Source organism: Leptopilina boulardi, unplaced genomic scaffold (genome assembly GCF_019393585.1).
Source record: "Leptopilina boulardi isolate dan_hultmark-lab unplaced genomic scaffold, ZJU_Lbou_2.1 LbouV2_367, whole genome shotgun sequence".
In the NCBI taxonomy this organism is placed as follows: domain Eukaryota; kingdom Metazoa; phylum Arthropoda; class Insecta; order Hymenoptera; family Figitidae; genus Leptopilina; species Leptopilina boulardi.
The window spans coordinates 1478502-1505807 of record NW_026137937.1 but is presented as its reverse complement, the minus strand read 5'-3'; the positions used below and the strand labels follow the sequence as shown (position 1 = coordinate 1505807).

General features: G+C 27.9%; 2 protein-coding genes across 3 annotated transcripts in view; one reads left to right on the top strand and one right to left on the bottom strand.

Annotated features, from left to right (window-relative positions):
- LOC127287022 (uncharacterized) overlaps positions 1–27306 on the top strand; it is a 442987-nt gene that overhangs the window by 136219 nt on the left and 279462 nt on the right. The gene's annotated exons all lie outside the window — the stretch shown is intronic.
- Positions 5934–8317, bottom strand: LOC127287072 (homeobox protein E60). The gene is made up of 2 exons (XM_051313796.1): positions 8302–8317; positions 5934–7669 (listed from the first exon to the last, which is right to left on the bottom strand). The coding sequence occupies exons 1-2, from the start codon at positions 8315–8317 to the stop codon at positions 7314–7316; spliced, it is 372 nt and encodes a 123-aa protein (XP_051169753.1). The 3' UTR covers positions 5934–7313.

The following is a 27306-nucleotide window of genomic DNA, read 5'->3' as shown; positions in this document are numbered from 1 at the left end:
TCTAATGCTGAAGAAATGTATTGGAAACATTGAAGAAATATTGCACTTGTATATTTATCCTCCGCATTGAAAAAATTTTAAAAACATTAATCTTCACCCAATATCGAAAAAATATTATGAAGAGAATATTTAAGAAAACGAGAAGAAATAAAATAAAAAGAATATATTCTTAAAATGATTATTTCTTAATTTAAGAATTGTGTTTATATTCTGCTTCGACTTTTCTGTATACCATTTGATAAAGTGTATATACATATTTAAATTCTTTTTGGGTGTGAAATATTTCGTATATTTTGCACAAAACAGCAAAAAAAAAAAAAAAAAATCAACGATTTGATGACCCGAGTCGATGAAATATGGTATGTGATTGAATATACAAAGCAACATAGAGATTGATATATATATATATATAGGCGACTTGAAAAACTGTTGACATTCTTTTGAAAAATGAGCGGAAGCATTTGTGTGACGGCATCAAGGGACCCTCATTCATTTTAAAACATTTTGGGCCCACTGTGAACATGAAATAGACATTGAGTGACAAAATAAAACATAAAACAGTTGAAATATATTTATATATATATATATATATATATTGCTCTTGATGCATGTTAAACAAAAATCATGACAATTTTTCAACAACAATAAAAAAATACTATAGAATGATATTAAAATAATTTAAAAATTGTTATTTAATTATTAAAAATAATTAATTATATGAATTATTAATTTAATTATCTATTTATAAATTTAATTTAATTATTATTTGATGAATTAATAAACATTAAATAATTATAAATATTATCCTAATAATATTATTGGGATAAATTTGGTAAATTTTTAATATTCTAATTAAAAATCAATGTTAATAATTCTAAAATAAGATTAAAAATTGAAAAAAAATATAATCTTGAAAAATGTAAAACTGATCGTATATTTGACATTTTTCTCGGAAAATTGAAGATATTGATATTTCGTGTTAAGCGGATGTGAAAAGAAATGAAAAATATTCATCAATTCAAGATCCGCTACCTACAACGGTAAGATTATTCTTCTCCAGAAGTAAACGGAAATGTTCCTCCAAAGTGGGCAACTTTGTTTTATCGACGTTTGAAAAATTTCTTCTGTCAATGTTCCATGTTCTGTCATACCTACCATTTCTCACCTTCCGAATAACTCAACTCGAAGATTCTTTATGCAGATACAATATTTCCTTATATATTTTTGCCTTATAAATTAATTTAATATAAATTTCAAATTCATTAAATTAAAATGCAGTTAAATATCCAAATACCTAATTTAAAATTAAAGTGAAAATAATTTAAAAAGATATAATGCAGCTGCTGCTAATTGTGTGTACATGATTGAAAAAAGAAATAAATATTGCTATCATTATTATCACCATTTGTACAAATAAAAATTTGAACAAATGAAGATTGGGTGAATTGGAAATTCTGACACATTAAAAATTCGAATCACTTAAAATTGAATTAAATGAGAATTATATATACTAAACGAAAATTCAGTTAAATTAGAATTATTTCAAATAAAAAGTTGTAAACAGGGAAATTTTGTGAAATAAGAATTCGGTAAGTTTTTCGAGATATTCTAACCTAAAAGTGCAAAAAAGACGGTTTTTTGACCATGTTTGTGGTTGTGTAACATCAAAAGATAATTTTTTTTTTTCAAAAAAGTCGTAACATCATCTGAAAGTACTATTCTTATACTCTTTAAAATTTATTTTGAAGTAGTATAAGGATGCTCCCATTCTATGGGTATATACATTCGAAAAATTTTGATGACGATTTTTCTTTTCTATTCGAGTCTGCTTAGCGATACTAGCGCTCTTGCGGAGAAAATATTGCAACTCAGGTGGTGAGAGATGAAATGGTGGACATGTGAATTTAATAAATTCAAAAAAGTTTTGTGTTTAGCAAATAAAAAAGGAGAAAATTCTGGCGTTGCAACATTTTCTCGTTAGAGGTATAGGGAAATAGTGTCAGGGTTGGACATTTGGCTTTTTTTTAAATAAGAACACTAGCGTCACCTGTGTGCGTACGTGACGAATCTTCTAGTAGTGTAACCTAACTTTTTGTGGCATTACATTTTTGGAGAATCAAAAGTAGCGTCTTCTCTGACTTCGGTGCAATCGAAGAGACAAAAAAAGTTTTGTTTGACTTGTGAATAAACCTAAAAAATGTGTAAAAAAGCAAGAATTCGGCAAGGTAAGCTTATTGAATGTATTGTGGGGTACATAATTTTAGAAGAAAAAAAGTGAAAAATCGAATCGCGACACATGTCTGGTTATGGTTAGTACAATTCGAAAATGATGCTTCTAGTTAGGGTTGGACACCCATATTAATTATGAATTTGACACAATTTATAAATAAATTTTATTTTATTGATATTTCAGTGCAAAATTGTGCCAAAGATATTAGAAAAATAATTCTTAAATTGTATAAATTTTGTTCATCATTTCATTGAGTTATTTGGAACAATAAAGCGTTTTTTTTTTTGTAATTTGAGTTCATTCCCTTTTTAAACCCATGAAGCTTTACAATTTGTAAACAATAAGTAAAGATAAACATGAAAAAATAAGAATAAAAAACATTACAAATGTTATTTTACGTTTTTACCAATAATGCGTTTCGATTTTCAAAAAGTGTCCAACCCTGACTAGATTTTTTTTTAAATGTTTATAACTTTTTTAATTTTAGACCAATCAATTTACGGTCCACAGCAAAAGTGTTCCTCTTTTGTAGATCTTTCCACCCATATACCACAATTGACTGAATTTATCTAAACAAAATATTTATAAACAAAAAACCAAAACTGTGTCCAACCCTGACACTATTCCCCTACTCCAATCGCTAATAAACAAGACGTCGAACAGAAAAGAAACATCGTTATTACTTTCTACGGAAAGTATGAGCTTCTTATACACTTCGTGGTAACAACCTTTTTGAAAAAAAATTATCTCTTGATGTTAAACGAACTAAAATATGGTCAAAAAAACGTTTTTTTGGCACTTTTAGGTAAGAAAGTCTAGAAAACCTGACGTGCTGAGTCGATTCTGAGGTCAGATTCGGATTCAGTACTATGTCAAAGTGCTTTGGAAAAGTATAATCTGCTTCTTGGTTATGAAAAAAAAAAAATTTGTCGGCCCAAAATTTTGTCTGCCTGTGCCATTATAAACCTAATAAAATACTTGAAAATCAAAATTTTAACTAATGATTTTATGAGATAATCATGCGCCCTAATTAAATCAGAGTTAATACATCATCAATATACAAATATGCGTATAAAGAAAGATACAATAATACCAATAATACATTGTATAAATGAGTGAAGAAAAATTGAACAAGCTTGCTCTCGTTGGTAAATTCAATTTGAAGAGCGTTAAAGTTGAAAAAGACGATTGAAGATAGAGGGCAGTCGTAGCAGGTCGTTTTATAGGAAGATTAAAGTTCCGCTTGCGAGCCCCAATGGTTATGGGTTAAATGAAGTGTGAGGTACCCACGATCGTATCGCAGTAAATGCAGAGAGCAGGGTTGGTAATGTAGGCGTGGCTGGTTTGGTATCAGCGATGGCCACCTTTCGACTCTAAATCAATTGATATCACGAGTAGAGAGAGAGAGAGAGAGAGAAAGAGAGGGAGAGAAGGGTGTTTTTCCATGGGGTTGCTCCGTGAAGCATGCGCGCGCCAAATGCTTTGCGAATACAGATCGACCCGCCCCAGAGCTTTTATCCCGGATAGTATAGGTATCGTCCTCTTTCACCCTCTACATTCCTTTTATCTCTCGTACACCCTCTCTCTCTCCCTTCATGAAATGGGGCGCGAAAAAACGTATACGAATTGATTTTGCCAATTCTCTATTCCACTCGAATTGCGCCCTGGCAGTGTTATAGACAGCCAGACAAATCGAGTACAATCTCATTTTACATGCACGTTCAATTTCTTTCTTTTCAAACGTGATAAAAGTTTTTGATTTCTTAAAAAAGGGGGAAACAATATCTTTCTTTTTATTTTTAATTCTTTATCTTATTTTCAGGTTAAATTTTAGTTAAAATAAAGTAAGTGACCCATCAGTCGTGCGGACGCACTTTAAACAGACTAAATTTATAAACAGTCTTTGCTGAAAATATGAAATAATTCTGATGGCGGAAAAAAGTTTTTGCAAAACAAAAAAATCTTTTTTTTTTGAGAATTTTATAGAAAAAAGTATCACTTAGCGATATAAAAGTTTGAGGCTACTACATTTTTATGAGTAAAGGAAGTATTTATTCTCCTGCCTATTTAGTTAGTAAAATCACAGAAAATTAAAAGGCATCATTAAAATAAGCTGCAACGCTTATTATTTTAATAAAATTTTGCTTATTTTAATACCAAAATGGATTAAAATAAGCAAAATTGGATTAAAATAATAATCGTTGCAGTTTATTTTAATGCCTTTTAATTTTCTGTGATTCAATAATGTTTTTAGTGAATTTTAATATTTTCGATATCAAGCGCAACTATTTAGAAGTGATAAATAATAACCACTTCTACAAAAATAGTGCCAGTTATCATCAATGCAAAAGTTTAACTAACAGAGTAGTTGGATTTACCATATTTTTTTTTTAGTAAACGCGGTTGGCAGTTGTTAGCAATTCGGTTGGCAACACTGTGAAGCACGCACTCATGCTCGTGAAGCAATGTCGTGTGAAAACGTGGTCATTTATGTGTTTAGGTTAATAAATTTTATGTAATTATATAAATTATTTTATTTATTGATTGTTAAAAAAGTGCCTTGGATTTGCGGGAGTTATTAATCTTATGGGGGTTCGAAGAATATGTAAATCGTTTTAAATGTAAGTAACAATTTAATCAATTACGGAGAGAAATAGATGATACGGGGTACTATCTAGATTGTACCAGGTACCATATTTGATCTTACATATACGAATAGCAATCTAGATTCTATTAGTTACTATCCAGATTGTACGGAGTAACATCTTGATTGTAGTGAGTAACATAACCATACTTTTTGTAACATCTTTGATAGTACTGATTAGCATAATGATAGTACCGGATAGTACGATGTTATATTTGAAAAATTAAAAATATATAGGATTCAATATGTCGGAAGAATTTTTGAAACATGTTTACCATTAACAACATAATATGTTTATGGAGAAAAATATGGGTACAATTTTGTATAATTATATTATAAAAAAGAAAGTATTTGGGGTAGGTGTTAAGGGGGATAAAATAATTTGTAATTTTTGCTTCTGATACGGTTAAATATTATTTCAATATTTATTTTTTCCTTAGATTCATTAAAAAATAAATTAATTAAATCAAATATAGGTAAATAAGTAGGTCGGTAACTAAAGATTAATTTTTTTGATTTCCTTGAAATAGTTAAAGGTATATATATATACGATATATAAATTTCGAAATTACATCAACTGTTTTTTTTTTATTTAAGTTTTTCAAAATAAATTTTTTAGTTTGACTAAATTCCGTATTTAAATTACATACTCTAAATAAAAGAACAAATAAAATTAATTTTTAATCAATGTAAATAAGATTAATTTTTAATAAATAGAATTAAAATAAATACCTACCTTTAGTAAAAATGAGTAAATAAAATTAATAAATTTTGTTAAATAGAACAATACCCACATAAAATAAAACAGAATTTGTATAAATAAATGAATAAAAAAATTGTAATAAAATATATGAATAATTGAAATAATTTGTGTAATTAATAACAATAATTAAAATAATATGAATTATTAATTTTATTATATATAATATTATTCTTAATATTACATAGTTATTTATTTATTTACATCAGTAAAAATTATGAATACATTAAAAAAATACTAATAAAATGATGTAATCTTATAAAAATGAAAAAGGTGGATGAAATAAAAGAATATTTAAGTTTGCTTGATAATAAGTGTATTTTATCGATTTTTAAATAATTTTACACGTACAGGATCACTGTTTTTTTTTTGTTTTGTATTTTCACCAAGCATAATGTGGTTTTTATATGTGTACGTACTTCTCTGCTTCTTAATACATAAGTAAATAAATAACTAAGTTACTTTAAACAGTCTATAAACGATGATACAGCTACAAATCGAATGTTATGTACACGTTGGTTTTTAAAGATCACCCTACTAACAGCTTTTCTCTATTATAACTTTTCTCTCTATTTATTTATAAAGAATCTATTGCACGTTGCAATTATTTTTTGTCGCTTCGTGGGATTGTTTGAGGAGAAGGGGGGGGGTATTATTTTACATTTTTACAATTATAAATTATAGCGGAAATCACCAACATTTTTATAACACATACCAAAATTCGCGACAGTAAAAGAAATTGTATTGTTTTTTAAAAAAAATTTTTTATACACGCACATGCACTGGGAAAAAGAATAAGAACATATATCTGGATAGAATTGTTGTCACCGTCAATAACAAAAATGGCACAATATATTGTTTATATTCGTCGCATTATATATCATAATTTTATTTCGTTTTTAAATATTAATAATAATTTTCTTCATTGCTTTTTAATTTTTTTTTTTTTTTATTCGTATATATAATTTTTTTGTGCTATTTATATGATTTTCAATTTCAAACACACAACAGAATTTACAATATATATAAATTTAATAACGAGATTACATATTTATAATAAAAATTATTTTTTTTTTAAATATTTGATCAATGATTTTCATAGCGATATTGTAAATGAGAACTTGCACAAAAAATAATATAGTTTAGAAATATTTTTAGAAATTTATTTTTCTCTTAATTTTAGGTAAATTTATTTTTGAATAGCCAAAATTTTGTTGTACCTTCAAAGTTATTTTTTTCTGAATATATCGTTTATTTCTCCATTTGTTTAAAAATTGCAAAATTTTGTTTTTGTCTATACGTGAAATTTGCTGGAAGACTTTTGTTAACATCATATTATATGCATCTCCCATTCAAGAATATCTTTTTAAAGCAGAAGATTTTTTTTTTACACAGAATTTCTTTGTCGAATGAAATGCGACGCAACGAATTATCTCAGGCTGAAAAGATTTGCTCGAACTTTGGCAGTTTCAGTTCCGTTTTCTTTTTTTTTTTTTTTTTTTTTTGTTTTTGATCTCCGATTATATTCGTTCGTTATCAGTCTTTATAATTCCGAGGCTTACAGACTCAATAAAATGTCAGTTATTCCTCTTCATCGAATCGAATTAACGTTGGCCCAATTGACTTTTTTTTTTATTCGTTTTTTTTAATATATATATATATATATAAATTTAGACTCATCATTTGGCTTGAAGTTCTGCAGCCTGTTCTTCTTCTTCTTTGGTCAACGGGACTGTCGAATGATTGTAGAGACCCTGGGCCATTAATTGAAGTGCTAGAGGATTTTTTTGTCCCGAGGCCTTTTTAATTTTTGCCCTTTTATTTTGAAACCAAATTTTAATTTGAGCCTCATTCAAACCCAAATCACGTGACAGTTGTTGTCTTCGTCGTTCAGTTAAATATCGATTCTCAGCAAATTCTCTCTTTAACCTTGTCAACTGTTCACCGCTAAAATTTGTTCTTGGTCTCTTCTCTTCTGGTGTTACATTAGCAACTTTCCCTTCATTTGGCCGTTTCACCCTTCTTGTTCGGGGACCTGAAATCACAGACAAATATTCTCTTATTAGAATTAAAAAAAAAAAAATTTTATCTAGAAAACAAATTTATTTAAACTTATTTTATACGGGTTTTTAATTTTTAATTTGTCTTTAAACGATTTGAAAATTTCGAAAAATTAGTGAAAAGAAATAAAAGTAGTTCTTAAATGAAACTTTGAATATCAAGTTGCAAAGATTTTAATCATAATTGAATATATAATTTCAATTTGTCAGTAGAATTAAAAAATTTTTAAATGCAAGTAATTTTAAGGTTGTTTATTTTTATTAATATTTTATTATTGTTTTTATTATTTTTTATTATTATACTATATATATATATTATATAAAATATAAATTATTCTTATTATTATTATATGATAATTATATGATAATATAATGTATAGGTACATAGTAATATGATAAATTATATTTTACCGTTTTTTTTTAACTAAGTTCAAGAATTTAGTCGAAAGTAATAAATTTCTGTCAAGTATAGATAAATCAGAAGAAAAGTAAAACATAAAATAACGAAATTGAATGGAATAAACAATTCATTATTTTCGGTAAAAAAAAAACGCAAAAATTTTCTGCTACATCATTATACTCGTTTTCTCACACATAAAACATTTACCAAGGCTCTTATCCATTTTCACCTTCTGTTCAGTTTTAATAATATACATTTGACCTATCGATCAATAAATCGTGTCTTGTTCGACAATCATTCATTCTTTTAATATATTTATGCTTCAAGATATCATTTTACTGTATAAGTACATATATATATAGAGAGAAAAAGATAAAAAAGTAAATTTGAATATGGATTATTCGTCACTTATATGACTTTTACGATTGAATAAGAGGATTTTAAAACGAGGCAAAACCTTCGAGAAATCATGATTAATTTTATTGCGTAAAATCAGCGCTTACTGTAATTGAATTTCATTTTTCATTTTATTAGGTTCTTGTATATATCCTGTATCTTTTAGAAATTTAATTTCTTTATATATTAAAATTGAAATTTTATTCCATTGAAGACGTGTAAATCTCATTATTTTAATTTATAGTTTATAACTACGAAATTTTATTTTTGAATATTTAAAAAAAAAAAAGTCATCAAAAAAACCATCACATTAAAGTCAATCAGTTATTTAAACTTGAAGTCGGAAAGTTTGCGTATATAATAAAAAAGAGAAAATTACGACTTCGTGTCTATATACACTTCAAGTAAGTAACAAACGCAAACTGACAATAATGATGATCATCCTTTTAACTGTCAGCGCAAAAGCCTTCGAATAACGTTCAAGAAATTCTGCACAGTTTACCAATAATTGTTTATAGTGACTCAGTGTAGAATATGTTGATTAATATATACTGAAAAAAATAAATTATTTGACTCAAATAATCGGTTACTTGACTATTATCAAATAAATATTTATTTGTATCAAATAATTATTATTATTATTATTTGAATCAATTAAATGGTATTTGTGTTTCAGATACAGAAATTATTATTGGTTCAAATGCAGTTTATTTAATTAAATTATTTGGTTCAAGTAAATATTTATTTATAATAATAAATAAAATGTAATATAATAATAATTATTATTAAATTATTAATAATAAATATTATAAAACTTTTTTGAAATTGATTAATTATTTTTTTTGGCAAAAATTGTTTATTAGTGAAAAAATTTCAATTTGTATATATATATTAATTTTATTTTAAAGTTAAGTTTTTAGAAATATTTAATTATAAAATTATATTTATCAAACCAATTTGAGAAACACTTCAAACGGTTTGTTTACATTCAGGTATATACAATATGTTTAGTCCTTTAATCAAAGGATCAGAACAATGCGGTTTGAAAATTCACTAGAAATTTACATAGGTATATAAGCCCATCAGTTGTAATTCGAGCTTCGTCCTGTTTAAACGTGTTCATCTATCGCGTGTCTATATAATAGTTAAAGGTCGATATATTGAAAGTGTATACGTGCATTTTAAAAATTATTTTCGTTCTAAATAATTTTTCACCTGAAATTAAGTTTTTGGATATCCAAGTTTTTAATTATACATTATAATTCTTATTTAAATTCACCAAAAAATTAAATTAATTATGAAATTATAATCGCGTGGATTTTTAAATTTAAATGTCCGTTCAAAAATTATGTAAGCATATTTATGATTATTAATTATTAGTAATATTTAATTAATATTTATTAATTAGAATTTTTAATTAATTTTTATTAAAATTTTCATTAAATGAAATAATAAATTAAATATAAACTTGAGTTTTAATCATTATTATTTATTATTTTATAGTAGTAAATGAGAGTTTCTTTCTGACATGCGTTTAAAAAGTTTTGTAACTTCATTTGTATATATCGGTAGAAAAAAATAAGTTTCAGTCAGACGGAACGGTTTAATTTCTGATAATTTTAGTGTTAGTATTACCTCGAAGTTTTTTAAATTGGATATCAGTAGTAAAAAACAATTATTTCAGTGTAATTAATTAATTAAATTTTATTTTTAAATTCTTTTATAACTTTTCTGAGTTGTTACAATTTTTATTTCAGTAGTAAAAGACAGTTTAAGTGAGACAGAAATTTCCTACATATTTGTGGTAACGTACTATTTAGTTGTATACATTGAAATTTTTGGCTTATATCAAATTAATCTTACGTATAAGATTTTACTTTAATTTCTGACCTCTTTTCTATATTCTATTAAGAATAATTAAAATAAGAAACGATCCTTTGAGAGATGCTTACACAATTTTTCAATATATCCTTTCGGAAGTGTTTAAAATTTTTTTAAATCTCGTGTGTTTTAATTGTTAAACAAGATACAAGTTGAAAAGTGGTACTTCAGAAGGCAGAAACAATTCACCGATTTTAAGGTTTGAATTATTAATAAATATATAAAGCACAATAAAAATTTACCTACACGGAAAAAATGAAATTGCTAACAAATGATAACTGATGTTTGCTATCGGATGTATCAAAATTAGTAACCACAGCTACATTTTTTGCTATGACAACAAAAAAGTTTGTTGTGATAAATAATATAAGTCTTAATTTTTAAAAATTCACTGTCACAGCAAACTTTTTTGACCCCACAGCAAATTTGTTCGCTATCCTAATATTAGCTTATGGAATTTGCTGTGACAGCAAATAGTTCGCTGCCACAGCAAACGTTTTCTATCTGTGTAAAATAGTATATATATATAAAATTATGAAATGTTTAGTTAAAATGAAATTTAAAAAAATTAAAATGAAATGAAATTTTAATGAAAATGCTTAGAGGGAATAAATTTAAAGTTTATATATATATATATATATATGCGCTCGCTAACCGGTTGAGTAAATTCTTTGGATCTTCCCTCTGTTTTATCGGCAGATTTCTCTTGCAAGTGCGATCCCGTGCGGTAGAGTGAAGATCGGTTTGCAGGCAGGCACCACTTACCCGGGCAGCACGTCCCGGTCTCGCTTTATCGTAAATCAAACACATTATTATTGCCTCCGCGGTGCGTATATATATATATGCCTCCTATCTCTATAAGGTCTAAACGTTCACGTTTACACAGTAAAAGCCGGGACGATTCAAGCGTGAATATACGTTACACCTCAAGTCCAGGGGCTAATTTCAATCTTCCACAAGCCTCCCAAACATCTTTTCCTTATCTCAATCGACAAACACAAAGTGTATTTAAAATCTTTCATAAAATTTTATTGCTTACTTATACTCGATTCCCATACGCGTCTCATATCCTCACAACGTATATATATATATATATATTATTACTTATAACTTTTTATTTACTTTATTTCAATTACTGTTTTTTAAACATTTCTTTAACTTTTCAATTTTCTTTTCTGATTAAAATTTTTCTTTCATATAATAGAAATTATTTTTCTAAAATCAAGATTATTTTTTAAATTAAAATATATGGGTGATTCTCTAAATAGAGAACATTTTCATGCCAATGTGTTATATAATATCTAAATATTTTATCATTGAATTATTTGCTATAGACAAAAATGTCTACTATAAGATAACTTATGAAAAATTATTGATTATCAATTTTGTTTGTAAGTGTTTATTATCATTGCGAAATGAAAAATATTAGAAACCAATTTTTAATATATATTTGTCTAACATATTGGAGACATTTTCAATTTTTGAAAACCGACTTTCGAGTTGTACACTGTAAAAAAAAGGAGATGAATTTCAACTGCCTAGGGGATGCTATATAAAAGTCCCACCCTTTTGAAGTTGAAGCGAAGGGAGTTAATGCTTTTCGAGTTAATTTTATGCCTAGGGAGTTAGTTTTAAGGAGTTAATTTAATTATTAACTCCTTTTTTGAGTTGATTTTTAACTCGAAAAATTTAACTCCCAGTAACGTTAACTCCCTAATTTTTTTACAGTGTAAGCAACAGATCAGAAAACCCTTATACACTGCGCACTGAAAAAAAATTCTAGTTAGAATAACCAGAATTCTGGTTAGGGAAAGGTTAACATTTTGATTCCGGTTAGGTTAACTAGAATTCTGGTTATTTTAACGAGAATTCTGGTTAACATAACTAGAAAGTAATGTTAAATATAGCCTAACCAGAATTTTTTTTTTCAGTGTAGTAACAAGTTTCAGATGAATTTTGAATTTTCAAACACGAACTTCAGATTCCTTATCGGCAACACAAAAAACCCCCGAGTAACGAGTTTCAATCGAATTCGATCAATTTTACTTCCTCGTGGAGGAAGCTATGTAGTCCTTTCGTTTATAAAATTTTTAAAAATGGTGAAAACCAATTTTCCTCTATATAGAAACATGTTATATGAGATCCTGATCAATTGTCCGGATGTATGTATGTGTGTATGTATGTGTGTGTGTGTGTGTGTGTATGTGTGTGTGGATAGTTTTTGTGAACACGATATCTTTAACAGGTTTTAATGGATTTGGGTAAAATTTGGTAGGCTTATTTAACACATTAATCTCTCAAAAATGACGAGAGGATTTTTAAAAATACCCCAAAAAAAAAATTTTATCGTCTTTTTTCCAAAATTTTTTTTTTAATTGAAAAAATTTTTAAATCGAAAAATTTAAGGTAATATATAATATAATCGTCTTCTTTATGTCAAGATGAATCGATTGATATATATAAAGTATAGATTTGATTGAAATTTAAAGAATTAATGAAAGTTAAAAAATCAAAAATTCCCATTTTAGCTAAAAAATGATGTGTTTATTTAAATTCATGTTTATATATGAAATAATTTTATTCCCTGCATTAAAACGAATCGATTCGTATATATAAAGTTTATGTTACACTCAAAATTAATTAAAATTTTCTTTATTTTTCAAAAAATTTAATTAATTTAAAACATTTTTAACTCGAAATTTTTTAAATCAATCAATTGAATTGGACAAATTCATTGCTTCCTTCACGAGGAAGCGAATTTTTTGCTTCAAACAATGAGGAAGCATAATGTTTATGAAATAAACATAAAGGACCCCCTCCTTGTTTTGTAAAGTTGTCCGCCATATTGGATCCGCCATTTTGAATTTTTAGAAACGGATTTCAGATTCGTAATTAGTAAACCGAAAAACTCTTAACGCTACAGTGATCCATAAACTTTGTTGAATAGAAAAATATATGACTGAAGGAGTTAATTAGAGTTTAATTTAGGCTCAATTTTTGCATTTAACTAAACTCATTATAATTTATCAGTATCAATATTTATTTCATGGATTAGTAGCAAAATTTTGCTTTTAACCAAAGTTAACCAAATTCGAACCGCATCACAGAAAATTAAAAGGCATTAAAATAAGCTGCAACGCTTATTATTTTAATCCAATTTTGCTTATTTTAATACCAAAATGGATTAAAATAAGCAAAATTGGATTAAAATAAGAAGCGTTGCAGCTTATTTTAATGCCTTTTAATTTTCTGTGATTCAGTTCAACCCCGGTTTTCCGAATTCACCAGAGTACTGTTAAAAAACTTTACTTAAAAGTAATAAAAATTAATCCGAAAAGAGAAAGAAGTAGTTTTAAATAATGACTTTCAAAACAGATAAATTAAGGAAAACAATTTTTTTTATTCTTTTTCAAATTTTACCACAGTAAATAAATAATTCTACAGTTTTAAAAACCCTTCAAGTTGTTTTATTAGAAACGCAGAAGCAGAAACTACAAAGGAACTGTATGTATATAGTAGGATATATAGTAAAAACACTAAAAGTTATACGCGAGAGATTTAGATTTAGAACTTCTTGTGTGGGTTCTTGGTGTGTATATGCGTCCGCTGGAGGCTATTTTCCAAAGAGAGTTCATATTCGCTAATAATTCACGAAGTAAACACCGTGTGAGAGTATATTCCGACGCGGTTTGCACACGGGTCTCCGCTGCCTGTATATAATTGCAAATAAATCAAATCATAACGATCAACACCAGCGCTATCACTCTGTCCAATCTTATATAGGCTGTACACCCGCAGAGTCTGGTGTGCGCGAGGTTCGACGCGTTGAAACTTTATGTCCAAGATTTGACAGCGTTCCTTTTCCCGCGCGTGAACGAATGACTCCGATGATCATTGAATTATCAGCCACAGTCTCATGAACGATTTATTACCCGATCTCACAATGCCATTCCACGTACTGGCTATTCGTTGATTTTTCCAAGATTCACGCGAGCATCGAAAAGGCGGATCGAATCGTGTACGCCATTCACAATTATAGATTCACAGATGTGCATAACTTCGGTTTTCTTGTTTAAATTAAAAAAGTTTGTGATATAATTACCAAAAAAAATTTTACAATCGCGTTAAAAATTGTTAATATTTATTGTTTTCAATTATTATATAATTTATAAAAGAAACAAATATTTGTAATTAAAATAATAAATGTAAAAATAGTCGATTTTAGGAGCATAAGTTGAGAACACTGCGCGCGCATCACGCGAGGAGTGGGGCTACCACGCATAAGATTGGTATAACCCTCACTCTTCGCGTGATACGCGCTCAGTGTTCTCAACTTATGCTCCGAAAAACGATGCTTATTCGTCGCACATCTCGAAAAAAATTTACAGCAATATTACAAAAAAATATTAATCATGTGTACGTTTCGAAAATGATTTTATAATTTTAAAGATATCTATATAGATTATAAAATTTTTAAGATAACATCTTTTTAACAGTGCAGTGTAACAAGTTTCGTTTATAAGTACACGGAAAGAAAGTTTGTAGCAATATTTGATATTATGGTGTTACTTTTTAGTATATTTGGTTACAATTGCGGAACATTTTGGCATGATAACGATTTTCGATACTATTTTTAAGAATGATTGAGATTAAAATAAGAATATTTAATATAGTTGGAAAGAAAATTTGATATAATATTTACGAAATCTGAAATCTTTTTATTGAAACACAAAAATGTCAAATTTTAATAAGCTCTTTATCAATTTTTCTAACCAAATATTTCATATTTCGTAATTAGAATTCTATAAAATGATATAATTATTTCAGATTTTGATATATTTGATATGAAAATTGAAAAAGAAATATCAAAGTTAACGAGATTCGACGAAATTTGCCGAAGTTGAACGTTCGGCATTGCCCGATCCTCACCGAGTGGTAACGAAGACTGACGAAGCTCTTTAGACAAGCCCCTTTTTACCATTATCTTGATACAGACCTGAATTTCTTTTATATAATTAATTTTGAATATTTTACAATAAATCAGTAAAAAAAAATTGTTCTTCAAAAAATAATAAAATATTTAATTATTTCCCAATAAATAATGATTTTTATTTATATTTTTAAACATGTTTTGATATAATTTCACCTTTCTCATAAGCGGTGAAAAATATGTCTGGTTAGTATATAAGAATGGTCACATCAGTTTTTCACATGAGCGTAAATTTGTATATGAAGCGTTATTCTGCGAATGTTATACGTATTATCGTTAGTATAGGTTAGGAATAAAAATAAGCCAATCGATGTAAAACATTGCGGTGTATGTGTGTGTGTGCATTTAAAAGTTCATATCCTCGTCTATCCTCGAGATGAGAAAGAGATAAAACTTTGGCGTAGAATCTATTGGTGTTTCTGTCGTCATCTGTCACGACTGAACCACTTCGAATTTTTAGTATAGTTTTAACAAATTTCGAAATAATCTTTCCAAATTTTCATATAAATTTAGTAAATAACGAAGTGCGCGTCGGTTTAACTTACTTCTGGTTTTTCGTATAAATTTATCAATTTACGAAATAATAATTTCAATTTCTGGAATATATTTACTAAAAAGACTATTGGTAAAAATATACCGATTTTCGTTATCAAACCCAAATGTTCCGCGTTTGAAAAAGAGAATACTAAAATTTCCTATCAGATTTATCAAATATTGCTACTAAATTTCTTTCCGTGAATTATTGCGTTTTATGTAATTTACAGAAATTGTTCGTTGAAGTTATATATCAAGACAATTTTATTCGTCTTGTCAAGAGAGTTACACGTTGCTCGTCTTGAAAGTTTCTTGTTCTGTAGCAATTCGGGAATGACTGGAAGATAACGAACAGCAGTCTAATTACTTAAGCGAAACCTCGTTCTGAGAAAGTGTAGTACCCCAACCCTTCTTGACGGTGGTGAAGTGTCGGTTGTGTTGGTGGGGGAGGTGAGGGTGAAACCAATAACGCTAAGACGTCTCTCGTCCCGAGAGCTAACCCCCCCGACCCCAAAAGTATCCCAGCATACCAACGACGTGTGGCATTAGAACCACTAATTTCTATCGCCCCTTGAGTTAGACGTTAGCTCTAACTCCAGCTTCATGAACTGAAACGCTTCAACTCGATATTCCGGATGAGTCGTTCGCATACTCGACGACGCTGCTTCATTAACACCCGGCAGCAGACAAGTCGAACAAATTGTCGGAGAAAGTAATTTATACTTCTTCCTAGTTTCTATAAATCCGAGTTTTCACTTTTATATTAGTAACTTTGTATATATCTCTTGAGTTTTTATCGAAAGAAACTTTTAATCAGGGACTTTGGGAAAATCAGACAAATGATTTTAGAAAATTGTTGATAACAAATTATCGATAAAAAATTATTTATAGAATTGATCTAATTGCTGATTTTAATTCTGAAGTCACAGTTTAATTTGATCATTCAAAATGGAGGATCCAACAGGGATTTAAGTTTCCGAAACATAGTAAATTAACAGCGCTTATATCATGAGCGTGAGATAAAATTTGCAAGGAATTTGGAACTGATAATAATATTTATAGTTTAGAGTAAAAATTGTAAAGAAATGTAAGAAATTAAAAAATACGTATAATGATTTTCAAGACTCATGGGAATGACTGCTGTGAACTAAACGTGTTTTCGAAGCGAGCGAACGTGTATTACATTGTGGGCACACTACATCAACCTGATGGAGAGATGATTTACTACCAATAATTATTATCTTCCGCACGACACTCGTTGCAACTGAAATGACTCTAAATGTTATCAAAGAAGAAGATACCTTGTTAAGTCGTTAAGTCATTAAGGTCTGAATGTCGTCACTGAGATACTTGACGGGCAACTTTATCGATTAAGTATACTATACGCGAGAGGTCTTACTTTTCCCATAATCTTAGTTTTCTTGTCTTTTTATGAATATAATAAATATGTATAAGATTTTTTCAAAAATAGTCCAAAACTTACATGTACGTCAATAATTTATTAATTTAATCTTTTTATTCTTTTGATGTAACTATTATTTTTTTTTATTTATTTTTACTGTCGTCAATTATTTTCTAAGATAACGCGATTTACTCACAGAAAAGTTGCTTTTTTGTTACGGTGACGCTTACTTTTTACAGAAATTATTTTAGTCTAACTATATTTTTTACAACCCCCCTTACAATTAGTAAGATTCAGTAAATTTTTATATAGTTTCAAGTAGGAAAAAAAATTTCTAAGGTTTTGTAATTTTTACATGAGTATAGCAAAAGTCCGGTTTAAATTTTTATAATTTTATTATAAATATAGTAAATATGGATTTTCGTTTGATATTATATATTCCCAGATAGCACGTTAGCTTGCAGCAGTAACCTTTGCAATATTGCCAACCTTGCACGGCAAAGTTGCCGTAAGCTTACTGCAAGCTTCAAATGTCCCATCTGACCCAAGCTTGCATGGTAAGCTTACCAAAAGATTGCAGTGTAAGATTACTGCAAGATTGCACAATAAGATTATCGGAAGATTTCTCAGTAAGCTTGTAGCAACGTCGATGCAAGGTTACCAAATAACCTTAAATTGAACGTAAAATTTTTTTTTTTTAATGTTTCGTTTTATTTATACAATTTTATTATATAATGTAGACAAAACATTTTTTAAAAAATTTTAGGTTTAAAGCAAAGTTATTTAGCAACCTTCCACCAACCTTGCTACAAGCTTGCCATGCAAGCTTACTGAGCAATCTTGCGATAATCTTATTGTGCAATCTTGCAGTAGTCTTACACTAGCTGTAATCTTTCGGTTGGCTTACTGAGCAATCTCTTCGGTAAGCTTACCATGCCAGCTTGGGTCAAGTGGGATATTTGAAGCTTGCAGTAAGCTTACGGTTGGTTTGCTGTGCGAATTTGGCAATGTTGCCAGCAAGCTTGCCGCAAGGTTGCTGCAAGTTTACGTGCTATCTGGGTTTAGTATCAGTTGTAAAAACAGTTTCAGTAAGAATTCAAAATTATCGAAAATTTTTTATTAGTAGTAAAAGTCAGTAGGCATCAAACAATGTTTTGATTTCTTATAACTTTAAGAGCATTTGAACCTTCGTGACGTCACAAATCATGGCGCATGACACGCAAACTTCTCAGGTATGTGAAAAGCACAATTTTGAATATTTTTTAAAAAAACCTTTTGGAAAATGTTCAGAATAACATAGACTCTGTCTGTTATGTGCGGAAAATTCAAAATTTTGCGTTTAAAACGTTTTTTAAACAATGTTAAGGTCACAAATCATGGCGCATGACACGCAAACTTCTCAGGTATGTGAAAAACACAATTTTGAATATTTTTTAAAAAAACCTTTTGGAAAATGTTCAGAGAAACATAGACTATGTCTGTTATGTGCGAAAAATTCAAAATTTTGCGTTTAAAACGTTTTTTAAACAATGCCTACATATAAGCAATTCGTGTATTTTTCCTTACTTGTGACAACCAACTTAAACATTGTTTAAAAAACGTTTTATACGCAAAATTTTGAATTTTTCGCACATAACAGACATAGTCTATGTTTCTCTGAACATTTTTCAAAAAGTTTTTTTTAAAAATATTCAAAATTGTGTTTTTCACATACCTGAGAAGTTTGCGTGTCATGCGCCATGATTTGTGACCTTAACATTGTTTAAAAAACGTTTTAAACGCAAAATTTTGAATTTTCCGCACATAACAGACAGAGTCTATGTTATTCTGAACATTTTCCAAAAGGTTTTTTTAAAAAATATTCAAAATTGTGCTTTTCACATACCTGAGAAGTTTGCGTGTCATGCGCCATGATTTGTGACGTCACGAAGGTTCAAATGCTCTTAATATCGAATAAAAAATTTAGTTTTAATCAGTAGACATTTAAATTCTTGTTAGTTTTGTATTATAAGTAGTAAATGCATAATTCAGTCAGACCGTTTAAATTCTTGCTGTGCACTTTTAATCAATGAAATTTCACTGATTCAAATTATGAGAGTGAGTATAGCGAAAATCAATTTTCTGACTGCAGTCATCGCTAATATTTATATTGTAAAAATGATTTTTTTAATGAAAATATAAAATAGTATATAATAATAAGTAATTATTACCGAAGGCACAATAATTTTTTGTACAACTTTTATATATAATTAAGACGTCTATATTTAATGAATTAGAATCAGATTTCAGTGAATCAACGAAGGGTATATAATAATAATAATAATAATAATAAAAGTGCGACACGACCATGGCACCATTAGGTTATATCCGATGTCATAACAAGGAATCGTCTGTCGTCTGATTCCATGAAATTTATCGAACCGTTAATTCGTACGATCATCAAGAATAGTTGTTATATCCACGATTGAGAAAGATCACGATTTACTCGCGCGCGGTTAAAAGATGCTGGCAGAAGCGGATACTTGGTGAATCGATCCGGTTGTCGTTTCCTTGAATGTCTAGAGGTATATAATATATGTGTGTGTGTGTGTGTGTTGTTTTCTGCTTCTGATGTTGGAATTGCGAGTAATACGAGTTAAGTCGAGTCTTTGACTTATGATTGCGACCATTACTTGGACAAACGAGGCTAAAGTGTGTGTCGACATGAACGAGAGAGACGCCGTGCGCGTCCTTCGCGAAATGAATCCGTTTTTCTAGTATGACCGCGTGTATATACTCTGAATATTGCCAACTTTTCTGTTATATACATATAGTTTTGCCTCGATTATCACCTGTCAGTTTTAGGATCCACTTGCGCGTTTATGTTATTATCGTCGTTATTCTTCTTCTTTATAGGCTTTGTTCTTATTCCTCTAACAATTTTCTTAAAGTTCAACTATATTTATATATACAAAAAGTGCATTTAAACTTTTCTCAGTTACTTAGCTCGCACTCAACTGCTGTATATACTTTTGAATTATGTAAAGATAAAATTTGTTATGCAAAGTGTAGATATTTTCTTGAAACTTAATTCAGTGACTTTTCTAACGAGTCGTAATCATAGACTGCGCGCTTTGCTCATTCAAATTGTTTATTGTACTTTTTTAATGATTATTATTCTTCATATTCGATTAACTTTGTTAAATATGTGGTGTAAACTTTAGTTAAATTATATGTTTTAGATGTTATTTTTTTTTTATCATTATTTTTTATTTTTCTATTCACACTTGTTTTTATACACTATATTTACTTAGGTTTTAATAAATTATAATTTTGCAAATTTCAATTTGTTTCAATTAGTTATTAGTTCAAATTAGAAAATTAGAAAGCTTATAATTATACATAATTTGCCAAGTTTATTTTCTATTAGTTTCAATAGTTATATGAATGAAAAATATACTGAGAGACTATATGGATTATATAATAATTTGTAATTTATATTATAGATAATTTGATCCAAATTTTAAATAGTAGGGGAGACTGGGGATAAATGTTAAATTTTCGAGAAATATTTTTTTTTAGCATTAAGTCTCTTTCTTCAGAGCGCGTTACAAATATATACAATTTGCTAAACTTTGAACTCGAAAGGCAACCAAAACATATCAGAAATGTAAATAAAGTGAAAAAATGACATTTAACATTTAACTATTCATTTATCGACCCAAGACCCTTCTATACTTCAAATTTTGACTCTTATAACTATTTCCGTTTGAAAGATATAATATTTTTATGTAACTATTGTAATACAGATTGTGATTTTTTATTCAAATGATTGAAAATAGTACAGTTCGTATTGTAATTTTTACAATACTATAATTGTAAATACTATAAGTCGAATTGTAAAATTTACAATACTGATTGTAAATATTACAATTCGAATTGTAGATTTGACAATCAATATTGTAAATACTACAATTCGAATAATTTGAAAATACATAGTTTTACGTTAATACAAATTTTTAAAATTTAATTTTAAAAGCTCACGTTCTCTATTGTCATTTCGTCAACTCGTGGGATTAATTTGTGTACGGCCTGTACGCAATGAGATGTTACTTACTTCGTCCTGTGAACAAAAAACAAAATACATTGATTAGAATTAAGTTTAAAATAAATTTCTTTATATTTTTTTACAATCAATTATTTCACAACTTTTATAGTAATAATAATAATAATAGTATTAACAAAAAAAAGTAATGATAATTTTACTATAAATTTTGTGACAGTATAGCATCATTTTTTCAGTATACATTAAAAATACTGGAATGAAATTTGTATGAAAAGAAAGTTTATCAAAGAACGGAGAAATATACCTATATAGTTTGACGTAGGGGACGAAGGGAATTAAAATCATAGTTGTTGTATTATGTAATAAAAAAATAGGTTTTACATGTAAAAACATTTTTAAAGAATCTAATATTTTCCCTCACAACAAAAGGATATTCAGGATATCCTTGGGACGTCCTGGGGATATCGATTTGTTTTCGGCGGTTTGGATATCCCTGGGATATCTTAGAGATGTCCATGGATATCCAGAGGATATCTTAGGGATATCCGAATCGCCAAAAGCAAATGGATATCCCCAGGACGTCCCAGGGATATCCTGAATATCCTTGTGTTGTGAGGGTTGGAGACAGAAATTAGATACAAAATTTTTGCTGGTATAGATATAACCTTGTAAGTAATGACCCTTGATTGGTCACTCGTCGATCGTTACTTGAGAGTACGTGACTGCACTTACGTTTCCATGGGTCGTTAACTCGTTTCCATTAAGGTGCGGCCTCCAATCTTTCCCTCTATTTTTACCTTTTCTTTTATTTTACTTTCTTTATAATTTTCTTTTCGTTAACGCCCAAGAAAATTGGTATTGACAACTTCCAAAATGGAAGTTTTCACTGGTCTGTCTATTACTTCTTACACCATATTTTTAGATCATATATTATATTTTCATTCGTTTTAAAGATTGTTTTAAATTAAAAACAATATTATGTAGAAAAAATTAAGGAAAAATAATATTAGATATTTTTATATTAACATTTTTTTTTTAATAATCATTTGTATTAATGATTGTTAAAATTTAACGAGAAATTTAATTATTGAATATTAGCGTTGATTATAGTGAAGATTTTATGAAAAGCAATAAATGCTGCAATTCATTAGTCGTGAAATATTCAAAAAGTCTTTAAGACGCAAAAAGAATTTGTCATCAGCTTCAAAAGATATGAATAAGATTTTCACATGTCTGACTATTAATGTCTGGCACCACTTAAAGTCAAATTTTTATTAAAAGGTAATAAACGCTTCACTTTTTCAGTTATGTGAAATATTTTAAAGATGTTTTTTATTTAAAAACAAAAAAAATATTTTCATATTTCATAAGAATATAAAAATTTCCTCGCGTCTGATGATTACCAATTGTTTCAATGTTTTTTATACTTATCAATAAATAAATTCTAATAAAATGTATAAATTTGTTGTTGAACATTTCAAATTTTTTAATTATAATTTTATTTATTTACCAAAGTATAAGTATTAAAAAAGAAATTATCATAGCCAACGTATAAAAATAAAAATTCTTTCGTGTCTATCTGTTAGGAGATTGTTTCTATATACTTTACCCCAATTACATCTGGTGACATTTTCAATTTGTATATCAGAAAAACTTAACAATATTTGGAAACGAAAATTTTTCCTAAGTTTTTAAAATTAAATTATTCATGTATTTCAGAATTAAAAATAAAACAAAAATTATAAATACTACCTCCCTAGATTTTTAAAATTTAATAAATTTTTCTGTTCGTTTGAAAATTAGGTACAATGTTCGTACATTTATTAAAAAAAAAAAAAAAAAACAATGAAAAAAAAGAATTTACCGAACGTGAAATTGGAAATCGAATTATTTATACTTTAGAATGTAATTAATGAAAACAACGTTAATTGGAATCTTTTTATGAAGAGTAATAAATGATCCGACTGATTGGTCGCTAAATATTTAAAAACATTTTTATCGATCGTTTTTCAAGCGAGAATCACGAATGAGTATTGAACGTATTTTAATTAAACGAGGAATCAAGCAGGATTTCGGGACACGTATTTCGTTTAATTGCTTCTCTGCTTTCGGCACGAGCTAATTTCGAATTTTCAAACCCGCGCTTTTGCTTCGAATTCTCAAACTTATATAATAATAATAACAATAATAACCAGCGGCTATCGAATGATACGATTATTCCGCAATTATAACGATTTTATAATATATATATATATATATATATATACCTCGCAAACTATTCGAATAATATTAATACCTATAAATTAATGGAGAATTATATTTTGCACGCACTAATTGCACAAATTAAACTACTTATTTTTTTTCAATTGAATTTGTAAAATTCTTCTATAAATATGCGACAGCTATCAATCATATATTTGAAATATTTTTCATTCCATGTATACAAATATGGGATATTGGTCCAAATTTTTAATTAATTTAATTAAGATAATTAACTTTTGACGTAAAAAAAGTTAACTTTCAAAATTGAATTAAGGCAATTGGAAGAATATAATGAGCTTGAATTTATAGATATTTTTTTTGTCTTTACTCTTTAATTTATATTTCCTCTTTCTTTTATTTTTGAGTAATACATCACGGAAAAAATTTTGGTGCACCGGTTGTACTGGTTAGTTAAAAAATTTTGTACTTTAAAAACGGACATCAGTTATCCCGGTTTGGTGCAACCTATGACCCGTACAGTGCGTCTGATGACCCTTACAGCGTTTCTGACGCACCAAATCAGGATAACAGTTGCCCACAACCCATAGTACAATAGTTCTACCGTAGATTGCGCATCTGATGCACCAAAATTTTTTTCGTGTATATGTATTTTAATATAACACAGGCACACAAAAAGTAAAATTTGGTTTGGCCGAGACACTACACTAGTCTATTTTCATGTATTTTTTCACGCTGAATCCGAATCCGAAGTCAGAATTATCAGATTGGCTTTTATTTTTGTGATAAACTCAAAAAACTGCTCAGAACGAAAAATAAAATTAAAAAGTTAAAAAAATTTTGAATGTCACTGCGATAGTGTAATTCCATATATTTTTTGTCGATGAATCCGAATCCAAAGTCAGAATTGTTAGATTCGCTCAAATTTTTGAGATAATTGCAAAAAAACGCAAGTAACAAAAAACTCAAAATCATTTCTTTGGAATTATCTTCAAAATTTGAGCCAATCTGTCAATTCTGACTTCGAATTCGGATTCAGCGTGAAAAAATACATGAAAATGCACTATCGTAGTGTTTCGACAAAAAAAAAATTATCTGTGCCCCTAATTCAGAATTTTTATCAGTTTTTGGCGATTTTAGCTCAAAGAAATTATTTTTTGCCGAAACACTACGATAGTGCATTTTCATGTATTTTTTCACGCTGAATCCGAATTCGAAGTCAGAATTGACAGCTTGGCTCAAATTTTGAAGATAATTCCAAAAAACTGATTTTGAGTATTTTGAGTTTTTTGTTACTTGCGTTTTTTTGCAATTATCTCAAAAATTTGAGTGAATCTAACAATTCTGACTTTGGATTCGAATTCAGCGACAAAAAATACATGGAATTACACTATTGCAGTGACATTCAAAAATTTTTTAACTTTTTGATTTTATTTTTCGTTCTGAGCAGTTTTTTGAGTTTATCTCAAAAATAAAAGCCAATCTAATAATTCTGACTTCGGATTCGGATTCAGCGTGAAAAAATACATGAAAATAGACTATAGTGTAGTGTCTCGGCCAAACCAAATTTTACTTTTTGTGTGCCTGTGTAATTATTAGAGACTGAAAAAAAATTTATTTAATTCAAATAATCAGTTACTTTTGACTATTATCAAATAAATATATTTATTTTTATTAAATAATTACATATTGATTCGATTATTTATTTAATTAAATGGTATTTGTTTCAAATACAGAAATTATTGGTCCAAATACTCTCTAAATCTGAATTAGTTAAAAATAACTAATTAATAGTAGAATCTTACTAATTCAAAAAACAAAAAGTGAGTCACTAATAATTAGTAAAAACTTACTAATTCAAATAGTTATTTTGGTTTAACTAATTCAATTAGTAACTTTTTAATGCGGCTCCCGGGGGCGCAAGTTACTAATTGATTAGTTAAAACTACTAATTGTTTACTAATTCATTAGTCATTATACAATTTTAACGCCAAATCGTAAATAATCAATAAAAATTTATCAACTTATTCATACTAAAATTTTAAATTTTAAAAGTCGAGTTTCAAAGATAAAATTTTTCGCATGTAGTTTCTTCATGCCCAAGTAGAAATATCCGTAGCTCGCCGTAATTAAACACCGGCATGGTACTGATCCAATACTGGCTGTCGGTATTGACTTTCAGTACTGGCAGTGTACTGACTAATACACCGAATCAGTACTATGTCGGAGGTAAAAAAATATTAAAACCAGTACTGGCAGTACACTGTCATTCACACCGAATCAGTACTATGTCGGTGATAAAAAACATTAAATGAAAAAGTCTTTAAATTATTCCAAAAGGTAGAAAACGATGATTTTTTATTTAAAAAAATGTATATTAATTTCTTTCGAATACTTTCCCTCAAAATTTTGGATGTAATTGTAATGTATTATTATATACCTATATAAAATATATTTATGTTTTTTTAGTTATTTTAGTACTCATATGTGCATTAAGTTATTTATCATGCATACAATAACAATAAGTTGAGAATTTTTTTCTAATAGTTTTAAAAATAAAGCAAATGTAATTTTTTCACTGTAATTTTTAAATATTATTAATAATTAAATATTAAATTTAAAAAAATTTTTACCATTAATATTTTACAGTCGTCTTTTATTAACTTATTTTTAATTATGTAATTCATCAATCATTTTTGTCTGTTTTAATATTATTTACGGTAAAAATAATTTATTAAAAATATTTAACTGAAATTGATATCCAGTTTTATTTCATTAAATCTTTGTAAAAATTGAAAAAATTTTGTGAGTTTAAAAAATTTAAGAATAAATTCATTTTATTTTCGTGATCAATAGATAATACAAACTTTGAAATCAAAACTTTTGTATTAGGTGAACTACTTCAAGTCAGCACTTCAAGCCAGCGCGGCTGTGCGGTATGCGTATCTGACTTGCGTTCTAAGGGTTTAGGGTTCGATCCCCCATGCGTGCGAGATTTTTCGTTCTTAGTTTTAAGTGTTATAAGTACAATATTTGTTCATGTGTAATATCAATTATTAAATAATTATTAAATTAAGCATAAGTGCAAAGTAAAAAAAATTAAATATTATGAATTTAAAAAAATAAAAAAATTTACAACACAAATTATTTTTTGTAAAATAATGTATTAAAAATAAAATAATTTAATTAATATAAATGATAATTATTATTTTAATTATTTATTGTTAATAATATTTTATATATTCTAAATAACATTAACTATTATTGGCTTCACATTACCTGTTCGTGGTAAAAATGGGAGTAATAAGCTAATAAGGATGAAATTTGCATTGGAAAGCGTGTTTTAGCATTTTGTAAAAAAGTGAGATTTTAAGTCCGGATGAGTACTTTGCCAGTATTATGCCAGTATTATTCTAGTACTATGTTAGTACTGGTGAGCGGGACAAAATCAGTACTGGACAGCGTTACCAGCCAGGGTTGGTCCACTACTGGCCCAGTACGGCAGTCAGTACTATTATACTGACTGGCAGTGTTGGGTCAGTACTATGCCAGTGGCACATTTCTACTTGGGTGATTGTATAAAAAATATTTTATTTTTAAAAGTCAGTTTTCATGGGTTAAATTGCATAATATTGGCAAAATTCATATAAAATTTTTTACGTTCTGGTGGTTCATTTGATATATTATTTCCGATTTTTTTTTGAGTAAAGATTTTATTAAAATTTTCACTTTATAGTAATTTCT